The following is a 10,971-nucleotide window of genomic DNA, read 5'->3' as shown; positions in this document are numbered from 1 at the left end:
TTGGAAGAGAAGCCTCCTGGCTCTCCTTCAACCACAGCCATCGACATCACGGTGGCGCAGTTCCACTCTGCCCCACAAGGGGCTGCCGCGAGTCGGGGCCACTGGTGGCAACTTTGGATCTATCTCATCACCGATGGCTGTGCCAGAGAAATTACGAGACTGGATCCTCAGCTCCTTCCTATACCTCCGCATGGAAGGGTGTACAAAAACCCAGCTCCCGGAGTCTGAGCCACAGTCGAAATTTGGTTATAACGGAAAACACTCTGGGGGTGCCCATGCCGCTACCTGCTGGAGGCCCCTACCACCCATTCATCCCTCTGGCACGCACTAGCCTGACTTTGGTGTTGACCCAGAATCTCCGGGTATAAAAGGGACATTTCAGGCAGGAATCAGCACACACCGTAGTCTGCCAAAGAAAGGACAGAAATCAACAGGGAAACGTCTCGGATTTAGAAGCTCAGGCCGGGTTGCAGCGGCCGGCAGGAGGAGGGCAGGGAGGGAAGTAACGTGGAGAGGTAGAGAGGAGGATGCGGGAACCAGCCTTCTGAAGTCTGAGGCTGCACGTTGCTCAGAGGCACATGCGGGGGCGAGAGGGAGGCACGTCCTGTCTAATGTGATACAAGAAAGTGGGAACTCAGTCCCTCTGCTTATGTGGAACTGTATTACACAAAAAATTATACAAAATAAAATGCATTATCCCGTGGAACATGAAAGGCACCGGATGAATGACTCACACCTTTAGTCTAAATAATTTACTCCTTTCAAATTCTCTGTATGCCCAAGGATCCAAATCTGCCGAGCACTTCGGGTGATGAATAATAAACAATGAACACATCTAGGAAACCAGGAAGATGGAGGCTTTTCTAGACACACAGCACCCTTTCTCAAATGGGCCACAGCACTGGGTCATGAAGTAGGACAATTTTCACATCCTTTAGTAGCATGGGGTCTTCGTATAGTTCAGACAGATCCTTGGCTATTTAATTTTTTAATGAAAAAGTTGCTCTTTAGAGTCTCGGGTTGCTCCGAGGTAGCATCAACTTGATGGCAGCGAGGGCTTTTTTGGTATTAGTAAATGAAATTATTTGAAATAAAACACAGTGTAAGATTGGGGATGTATATTTCTTAATTTTCCGTTAGATCCCAATGTAGTTATACTTATAAACTTATAAAAAAGTAAGGAAAATCCTGGGAATTTTCTAAGTGAAAAGCTATTGGTTCATTTTATCTCAGACTCCTGGTCTCATGCACAACTATAAAACACCGAAGAACACTTTTGCAGGGTTCAGTGTATAATACATTTTAAAAAACATTTAGAATAACCTGGTAAAAAGATAACTTGATCAGTAATACAACACAGATTTGGCTTGATTACCTGAAAAACTCATTCGGCTTGTGTTTTCCAATACAAATACATTATTTCAACCCCGATTTCCTATTCCACTTAAGAACAAAGACTTTCACTGTGAAAATGTGCTAAAATTTGGGATGGTGTTATTCTTCAGAGCTACAAGTATGACTTTCTTTCCAACCAATATGTTCTAAATTTCGGGAAAGAAATTGACAGAACTTTCATAAAACCAAAGACTGGCAGCAACAAAGTAAATAATGACGAAACAGAGCAATGCATCACCCAGACGGAGTGTCCCCTGCCAAAGAGAATGTGGCATTTCACCCTCTGAGAAACAAATGGCCTCCCTGTCCCCCAGAAGGCTGGTTCCCACACGTCAGCATCACTCACTTCTTTATCCTTTCGCCAAAGGAAGCCACTTCATCCAGGACGTTCTGGACACTGACACATACCTCCTGGATGGCATAGATTTTATTTATAAATCCCTTTTTCTCACTGTCCTGAAACACAATAGAGAGAGATTCCAGATAAGTAAGGTATTCTTCCATGCATGGATTCTTTGGGGATGTCTATAGATATACTTTTAGCTGAAGTGAACTTCATCACTTGTGTGCATATCAATCGATGATTGGCATTCCATGAAAGTGCAGGCTACACAGGAAGGTGGAGGCGTGCCTCAGAGCATGAGTGGGTGGCGATGGAGCATGAAGCACCCCAGGGGAGGTGGGTCTAGGGACGATGTGCCTACTTTGTAATTTCAGACCCAGAGGAAGAAATAGGGGTGGCCTTTGATGACTGAAAATTCTGCTTAGTAGCCTGACATCACGGGCACTTGCTTAGGCTGTCTGGTGACCATCCAACCCCGATCCCATGATTCCATTCCTCAATGCCAGCGTGAATGTCTACGGAAATGTAGATCCAGTTTCATTTCTTTAACTTCTTTTGAACGCTTACACAGTGTGCCAGAACACTTGAGACCTCGTGTGGCAGTCAGAGCTAGCTGAGCCGCCAGGAAGCTAGAATAATAATGCCGTCCTTTTGCACATTTACATACTGACTTCCATTTCAGAAGAGTCTAAAGCACTTTCCACTGTTAACATTCGCCCGGGGATGGCAGCCTGCCACCCCAGACACCGAGGGCAAGCCAGTGACGGGTGTGTGTGCAGCCTCATGGGCAGCAGGGCACTCTGGGACCAAGGATGTGGCAGCCAGCTTTATAACTCCATCTTCAGCATCGATTCCAGTTGCTTAAAGGCTCCTTTTAAAATTTAACTCACTGGGGAGGCCTTCTGAAATGTATTCATCTGGCCTCTGCCAAAACGTATTATCAGTCAATGAGGTAGTGGAGATGCACACAGCTTCTCCGTGAAAGCATGAGGGACAAAAAGCTATGCAGGGTCCCCATTATCTACAAAATTCATCCTTCACTTGCCATCCCAGTTAAGAAAAAAGTCCAAACAAAACCCTGTCAATGAGGGGATTCAGGCTCATAATGACTAAGCTGTAAATATTTAAGGAGGAGAGAGTCTCATCTTTCTTCCACAGAGCAGGGGGTGGATTTGAACCTCCACCTTGCGATCAGCAGTCCAACCCTTACCCACCACCTCTACCACTATGACTCCTATAGTATATACAAAGGCACATCGGTTTCTTATCTTTTCTCTCTCTTTAGTAAAAGGGCATTAATGACACTAGGCAACCATATACTTTAGAATAAAATAAGTTACACGTGGCTTCTTGCAGCTCCTTTCAAAGCGACAGAATTAGTCTGGGCTATTAATATTCACTTCTCTTGGGCACTAGCTAAGTTCACTCATACCTATGAAGTAAAATGGACATAATAGATATCTTTTCTACACATAGACTAGTTCAAACTGCAGCTGAAATGTGCTAATTATACAGTGAAAGTCCAATGAGAATAACATTGTACCAGTTAGAAACTATGATGGAAAACATGTTTTTTGCACAATACCAATATAATATGTAAAAACTTAGGCATCACCTTAACAAGAAGTGTGTAAGATCTGTATGAGGAAGATACAGATACCATGTTTCTGTGTTGGGACACTGAATGTGATAAAAAACGTATTTTCCCCATTGAACATACAGATTTGACACCATTTCAGACAAATGCTAATGTGTTTGATGTAGAGAGAATTTGATAAAATGCTTCTAAAATTTTGTTTGAAAGAATAAATGGGCAACTACAGCCAAGGTATTTTTACAAAAGAGAAATATTAAGGAGGGATTTATTATACTAGATATTTAAAATCATTATTAAAACAATTACCTGATATGGGCACTCCACTATAAAAAGGAGGTATTATTTTATGTTATAGAGCCATTTTTGCCTATTTGAAGAAAATTATGTTAGCTCCTACCTCAAATAACAAAGCCCCAAATATTCTAGATTAACAATTGAAAACTTTAAAAAAAAAAAAGCCCTGGTAATTTACTGACCGAGGAAAGGAAAGCACTTTCTAAAAGCAGTGAAAGAAACTGCAAAGGGCAGTGTTTCAGAGCTGGTGTCCGAGATGCCACGCTGCAGCTCTGAGGCGCATCCTCCAGCTAACATCTGAAGCAGGAGAACAAAATCCAGAAACTTTGATTCCAAGGTGGGACGTGAAAGAAGTGTTAGAAACCACCAGGTCTCATATTAAAAATGCAGTATGCAGATATTCATCTAGAGACTCATCAATGGGATGTGTGGGTTTTTAAAAAACTTCTTGTGAATTAGGTGAAGGTTTTATGATGAAGGCTTTCGCTGTACAGTGAGCCTAAAAGCTAGAGGGCTTACAGAGCAGACTATCAGTTTTTCACTAAGATGTGTTTTTAAAGGCATCTGCATGTGCACTTTTTTCATACTTCTAAATTCAAGTGCAAGTATAAGATGATTAAAGAGTTTCTAAAAATCTTGCTTTCTCTTAATTTTCTTTAGTTTGGTTTTTGTTTTGCCTGTGTCCCAGCCTCTCAATCAGTCACCAAATTATACCATATGATCGTGTCATGTCCACAAAGTTTGGAAAAGCAAATGCTTTGGAATGTAATCTTTATTTTAAAATCTCATCAAACTCTATATTCCTTCACTGTGGGCTCCAACCAATGAAGTAATTACTCTTGATAGACGATATATGGCCCAAAGCTGCCTGGGTAATGGAATTGCTCTGTGTTGCATTCTGAGACTTCATACCTTCCCCACTAACGTTCAATACTTTATTAGTACTGAATAAAACTGGTACATTTCTTTTATTGTCGTTTTTGCTTTCCTTTATAAACCAGCGTGGATGAAAGAAATACCATAGGGTAGTTAATCATCCAGAGGCTTGGTAGTGACTTTTTTTGTTTTAAATGCATTATTAAGGATTCTTTTGAACATGCAGAAAAAATTACCTATAAAAAACTGCTGTAACTATAGATCTGAGAATATGTGAGATTATATGGTGTACAATTATTTCTCATCATCCTGTACAGTCTAAAAAAAGTCTCACTTATTTTAAATAGTTTAAAAAGAGATGGTTTTAAATAGTCCAGAACACATCAGTGGCAGCATAACTTACAGTACAGTGAGTGATTCTCTAATACTCATCTAGTTTGCTATGACATGAGGATCCCTGGTGGCATAGCGGTTACTAGTTTGGCTGCTAACTGCAAGTTCAGCAGTTTGAAATCACAAGCTGCTCCTGGAGTAAAAGATGAGGCTTCCTACTTCCATAAAGAGTTACAGGCTCAGAAACCCACAGGGGTATTTCTACCCTGTCCTACAGGGTTGCTATGAGTTGGAATCAACCCTATGACAGTGATCTTTTTTTTTTTTTTGAGAAGTCCTGCATGAATGTTGACATTGTGATCATTGTTGACATCATAGGAAATGAATGTATTTGAACACCCATGATACAGTGATCACTATGCTTACACCATATGTTAATGTTATGAAACTAATGTTATTTCACTCTCCTCCCAGAGAAGAGTATCCAAGAAATGAAACAACAATGACAAGAAACCAAACCCACTGCCACCCAGTTGATTCCAACTCATAACAAGCCTGTACAGGGTTTCTGAGACTGTAAACCTTTATGGGAGTCAACAGCCCGGCCTTTCTTCTCTGGAGAGGCTGGTGGATTTAAAACACAGATCTTGTTGTTGGCAGGTGACTGTCTAACCTACCCTGCCACCAGGGATCCTTAAGAGTACAAAGAAAAAGCGGTTAAAAGCAGCATAGTGTGGCCTGTCTCAGTGCAGCAGGGCATGGGATCACCTTGTTTCCTCTTTCCTGGTAGGAACATTCAGCTTTGAGATACCTTTTACCCCAAAGGACTACATAAGCATAAATTTGCTTCTCCTTTAAATTCTTGCTACTATGTGATCTCTAGGAAAAGGTTGCTGTTTGCTATGATACACATAATTATTGATTACAGCTTACCATTGACTGTAGCTCTTCTGTGGGCCAATAGAGCTCTGCCCCTCCCCCATAGCCTGGAGTTTCCACATGGGTTTGCAATATAGTTATGTTTCATATGACTTATTCCTACACTAACGAAGGATAGGGTGCACAACTACCATTAATTTATCCAGAAAAAACGTTCTGCAAAATAGACTTCCTCTCACATCTATACTTCTAAAACAATTTTGCATATTTTGATATAAAGTGTTGAAGAGACAATGGTACCCAAGGAAGTGAGGCAATATTATCTGTATGCCACTCTTCCTTCTTGCTCAGTCATGGGAAACCAGACTCTAGCTCCCTAACAGGAAGACTGACATTCGCACGAACAGCAGCTTGTCAGCTCAGAGTCTGTTGGCTACTACTGGATCGTTTCTAAGTGGTTTATTCAGTTTTAAGTGTATCAAATTCTGTCCAGGTGACTTGGCGCTGAGGCCCTTTGCCAGATAAGGACCTTCATGGTGGGAACACTCTGGTGAGAGACTATAGGATGCTGAGATATAGTTAAAGTTAAGAGGACAGATGAACACTTGAAAGATGGTACTTTTTTTCTTTTAAAAAAAATGATTATTTTTTTCTTCAGAAAAGAAAAAAGTTTTTCTTAAAATGTATTCCTTCTTTAAAAAAAAAAAGCTCTCAAAAGCAGCTAAATTACAGGGTTATAAAGAAACTAAATTAAATACGGTAACATAACATTCCTACTATAATGCCTGGCAGCAAATACATGAGTAGCACTAGTAGTAGTGAAATCATGGTACAGTTCCTTCTTTTTAAATATTAAACACAACATTCTGACATATTAGAGAGACTCTCCAAATATATGAAAGCTTTTTATGCATGTTTAGTTTTGCTCCAGATGATTTAGTGCTAACTTGTCAGATTCCATTTTAGGAAATGATGGTGGATTCTTTATAATGTTACATTGGGAAGATCTTATTTTTGCCCCCCTTCTGCTGACTTGGCATATATATATATAGCAGAATGAGCATTTACCTAGCCCTAATTTTCGGCTTTCTCTGTCATAACTAAGCCCTGTGTTGTTCAGTGCTCATTTTCTGTAATGTGATTTGGAGTGGCATTTAGTTGAGCCTGGCCCATGTTGGCTTAATGTGATGCACTTGAGTTTAACTGGAAAAATGAATGTAAAGTAACAGGGAGGTGGGGAGATAGGCCAGGTAGTGTAAGCAGTAGGCATTGTACATGGCTGCAGGCATGTCTCAGAGTTATGGTGAAGGCTGGGAAGGAAAGGAAGATAGAGAAGGCAGGGGAGAGAAGCAAAGGAAGAAGAAACAGAGGGAGGAAATGGTAATGAGAAAGAGAGGCAGGAGGAAGGAGCAGGACAGAGGAAACTTGGAGAAGGGAGTCTTATATCAACAACAGAGTCCAGAGAGAGGTTGAGATTAATATGCAGAAAGGAGAAATATGTCTTAAACAAGAACCAAAAATAACATAAAGCCAAAACCAAAAAGTCCTAACCATGTTAACTTCTAATTAAATACAAATATTTGTGAAAAGATGTAGAAGTACCTGTTCCCTGGAGCCAGGATTTTTTTTTTTTTGCTATGCAGACTCTTCATTGAGTAGACCCTAAGGGAGTTACAAATCTCCTAGTCTTAATGACTTAAGAAAACTCCCATAACTGTCTTGCAAGCTCTGGAAAGCTCTTAAAAGATTAGGACTCTGTATCAGTATCAAAACCTTTGACTTAATCTCCTTGCCAAACAAACAGGGAGGAAATGCTCTGCCCAGAGAGTGGCCTTGTAGAGAATGTCCCAAGAGAAGTCCTGCTTTCAGCTGGGCCTGATGTGAACAGTCCAAGAGGCCTGTGGATCCCTGCTTTCTACTCCATGAAGAGTGACAGTCTCTGAGATCCACAGGGGAAGCTCTACGGAGCCCTATAGGGGTGCTAGGACCAGAGTCGTCTCCATGGCAGAGTCTGGTTTTCCCAGACATCTAGGTGTCGACTCATAGCGACCCCGAGTACAACAGAATGAGACGCTGCCTGGCCCGGCAGCATCCTCACTAATGCTATGTTTGAGCCCATTGCTGCAGCCACCAGGTTCCCTTGAGAGGGGCCAGAACAGAAGGTGAGAAGCAGCTGCTCTCAAGAGTCCAAAGAGGGCGGGAGGAAAAAAAAACTGAGGAGCTGATACCAAGGGCTCAAGTAGAAAGAAAATATTTTGAAAAGGATGATGGCAACATCTATACAAATGTGCTTGATACAATGGATGTATGGATTGTGATAAGAGCTATAACAAAGACACAAAAAAGAATTTGTACCCTTCACAGGGCTTTCTGGAAAGTCATCATGAAGAGATTGCAGAAGAGTATTGGGAATATGAAAGCTCACTCAAGATTAAAGGGGCTTTGTTCCAATTATTGGTCTCTCATTAGATTTCATTCCAAAAAAAAGGGGGGGGGCGAGGGGGCAAAATATAATGTAGCCTAAAGTCCCTTCAAGTAACTATGTAGGCATTTTTAGAGTAGAGAGTAAAGGCCGGGGCCCTATCTATATCAGCCTCTGAGCCCAGAGTCAAAGGGCCCTGTGGTGTGCTGGGTGATGCATTGAACATTCTACCTCAAGGTCAGCAGTTTGAAACCCCAAACGGCTCCATGGGAGAGAAAAGAGGCTTTCTACTCCTCTAAAGAGTCACAGTCTCACTTCTACTATGTGCTCTCAGATCGCTATGAGTTGGATTGCCTGGATGGTAGTGAATTTGGAGTTTTGTTTTGGACCCCAGTGTCTTTTGAAGACTTATCCAGGAAATAGCTGGTAGCTGAGTTTCACCTCCTTTTCTTATGGGCTCAATAAACAGTAGCACCAAGTTTGTTCATGAATCCAATAATAAATGTATGCTTTCCTTTTTTCCAACCTCTGATGGAAAAGTTGTGTATGTTTTTTTAAAATAAATCGCTTTTGAACTTGTTTATTGCCCTTTCAAATATAGTTGGAGTTCCGAGGCCGAGCTGGAGAGGCTCGGTGACAGCTGAAGGAGCAAGCTCCTGCACCAGGAGCTCCCAGAAGGAAGAGTGTCCTGCCGTTGATGGTGATGACTGCACACTCCTTCCTCGTGTGACTGAATGATTGAACTGTATGATGTGCTAATTATGGGTCAGTAAAATGGATTTTGGTAGCCCCGATGATTCTAGGTGGCTATCATTTTATTTAGAAGATCACCAGGTAGGTCTCTGTCTGTCTGGTTCTAATTCCATGTCCATCACTTCCTTAGCTCTATGTGTTTGAGCATTTTACTCGACGTCTTCATCTATAAAGTGGGGATGATAATATCTCCATGATGGTTATGAAATTAGGTAAATTCGTTTAGTCAATCCAAAATGGGACAGTCAGCATCTAGCATAAATTCACTATTGAGACTCACGGTGACCCTAGAGGGCAGAGTGGACCCGCTCCTTTGAGTTGCAGGCTGTAACTCTTCGTCTTTCTTCCCCAGAGCTCGTGGTGGTCTTGAACTGCCGTGGGAGCCCTGGTGGCTTAGTGCATTATGTGTTGAACTGCTAACCCCGGATCAGCTGCTTTGTGGGGGAAAGGGGAGGCTTTCTGCTCCGTGAAAGATTTACAGCCTGGAAACCCACAGGGGAAGTTCTACTCTGGTCCTAAGGTCATTAGCAGTCAGAAGGGACTTGATGGCAGTGGGGATGGCTTGGATCTAGAATAAAGGAATAAACCATAAACATGAGTTATTACTTTCATCCAGGATGTCCTGGTGTTACACGTGATTAGCAGCTTGGTTGCAAAGCAAAAGGTTGAAGATGTGAGTGCCCAGAGAGAGGCTTCAGCTGAAAGTCTGGTTCCCCCAAACTAGCCACTGAAATGCCATGGGGCGCGGTGTTCCACTCAGATACATGAGAGCAACCATGAGCCAGAATCCACTTCACAGGTAAGTGGAAAAATGGGAAAAGTCAATATTATTGTAAAATTTCAACATTCAATTGTATTAAATTTTCATTAGAGAAGAGTGAATTTCTTCATTAGCTCATTATAGCTTGAGATAGTTAAGGTTTATTGTGCTAACCTTGCCGATAAGCACCTGTGGGATTATATGAAGGAAGGAGAGAGAAATGGCTCAGCGAGCCTCACCTTTCTAGTTCTCAGGTCTCTTGCTTTCTGATGGTCGGACCAGGGTGCAGCTGCCTTAGCCAGGTCCCTGCTTCAGCTGGCAAGGCTCACTTCCTGGGAGACATCCTGGAGGAGAAGCCACAGGGACCTACCCAGATGCAGCCTTAGGTGCTGGAGCAGCCCTGTGGAGACCCCTGCTAAGGCTGAAATGCTTACATGCTCACTAATTCGGCTTTCTTCCTGTGGTCATTGCCATAGTGTGTGCTTTGTGAGATGGAGGAGGATTTTGTGGATTGGTGTCGGACATATGGGCTAATGTTGGACTTGTGGGCTTGGGAAGCACTGGGTTGGGATGTTTTCTTGATGTGTATTTCACCTTTATATAAAACTCCCTCTTATACATATGAGTTTCTGTGGATTTGTTTCCCTAGTTTACCCAGACTAACACATAGCTCAAGAACATTAACTTACGTGTGCAAAACTTCTCTGGCATAAATCGAAGTCTCACACGACTCTCACAGCAGTCACCTAGGGGGACGTTGTTGCTCTTAGGGGCCCTGGGGTTGTTTCCTGCCAAGAGGGACCCCATGCCCAGCGGGATGAAACCATGCACGGTCCTGCCACCCTCCCCACGGCTCTTATGCTTGAGCCCATTGCTGCCGCCACTCTGTCGTCTATATTGTTGAAGGCTTTCTCCCTTTGCACTGCCCTTCTGCTTTACCAAGTCTGAGGCCCTTTTCCAGGGACCAGTCTCTCCGAAAAACAGTCCAAAGCACAGGATAAAGGCTCGCTATCTTTGCCTCTGAGGAACATTCTGGCTGTACTTCTTCCAAGAGAGATTGAGGTTATGCTCTGAGCTGCTAACCACAATGAGTTAGTTAGTTTATTGTGCCAACCTGGCTGATTAACACATGTGGGGTTAATTGAAGGGTGGAGGGATAAATGGTTCAGTGAGCCTCACCTTTCTAGTTCTCGGGTCTCTTGCTTTCTGATAGTCAGACCAGGGTGCATGTGCCTTAGCCAGTCCCCTGCTTTAGCTGGCAAGGCTCACTTCCTGCAAGACATCCCCAAGGAGAAGCCACATAGACCTACCCCGATGCA

At 42.6% G+C, this 10,971-nt stretch overlaps 1 protein-coding gene across 1 annotated transcript in view; it reads right to left on the bottom strand.

The window, feature by feature from the left end:
- The window catches only part of MCTP1 (multiple C2 and transmembrane domain containing 1), a 337,725-nt gene that overhangs the window by 9,411 nt on the left and 317,343 nt on the right, over positions 1-10,971 (bottom strand). The window contains exon 17 of the mRNA XM_045285196.1: positions 1,742-1,851. Within this exon, the coding sequence (XP_045141131.1) occupies positions 1,742-1,851 (110 nt within the window). The remainder of the gene's footprint in view (positions 1-1,741; positions 1,852-10,971) is intronic.

The sequence above is a fragment of the Echinops telfairi genome, unplaced genomic scaffold (genome assembly GCF_000313985.2).
Source record: "Echinops telfairi isolate 266 unplaced genomic scaffold, ASM31398v2 ScPeMD7_7469;HRSCAF=8507_1, whole genome shotgun sequence".
NCBI classification, from domain to species: Eukaryota; Metazoa; Chordata; class Mammalia; order Afrosoricida; family Tenrecidae; genus Echinops; species Echinops telfairi.
This window is presented reverse-complemented; position numbering and strand designations above follow the sequence as displayed.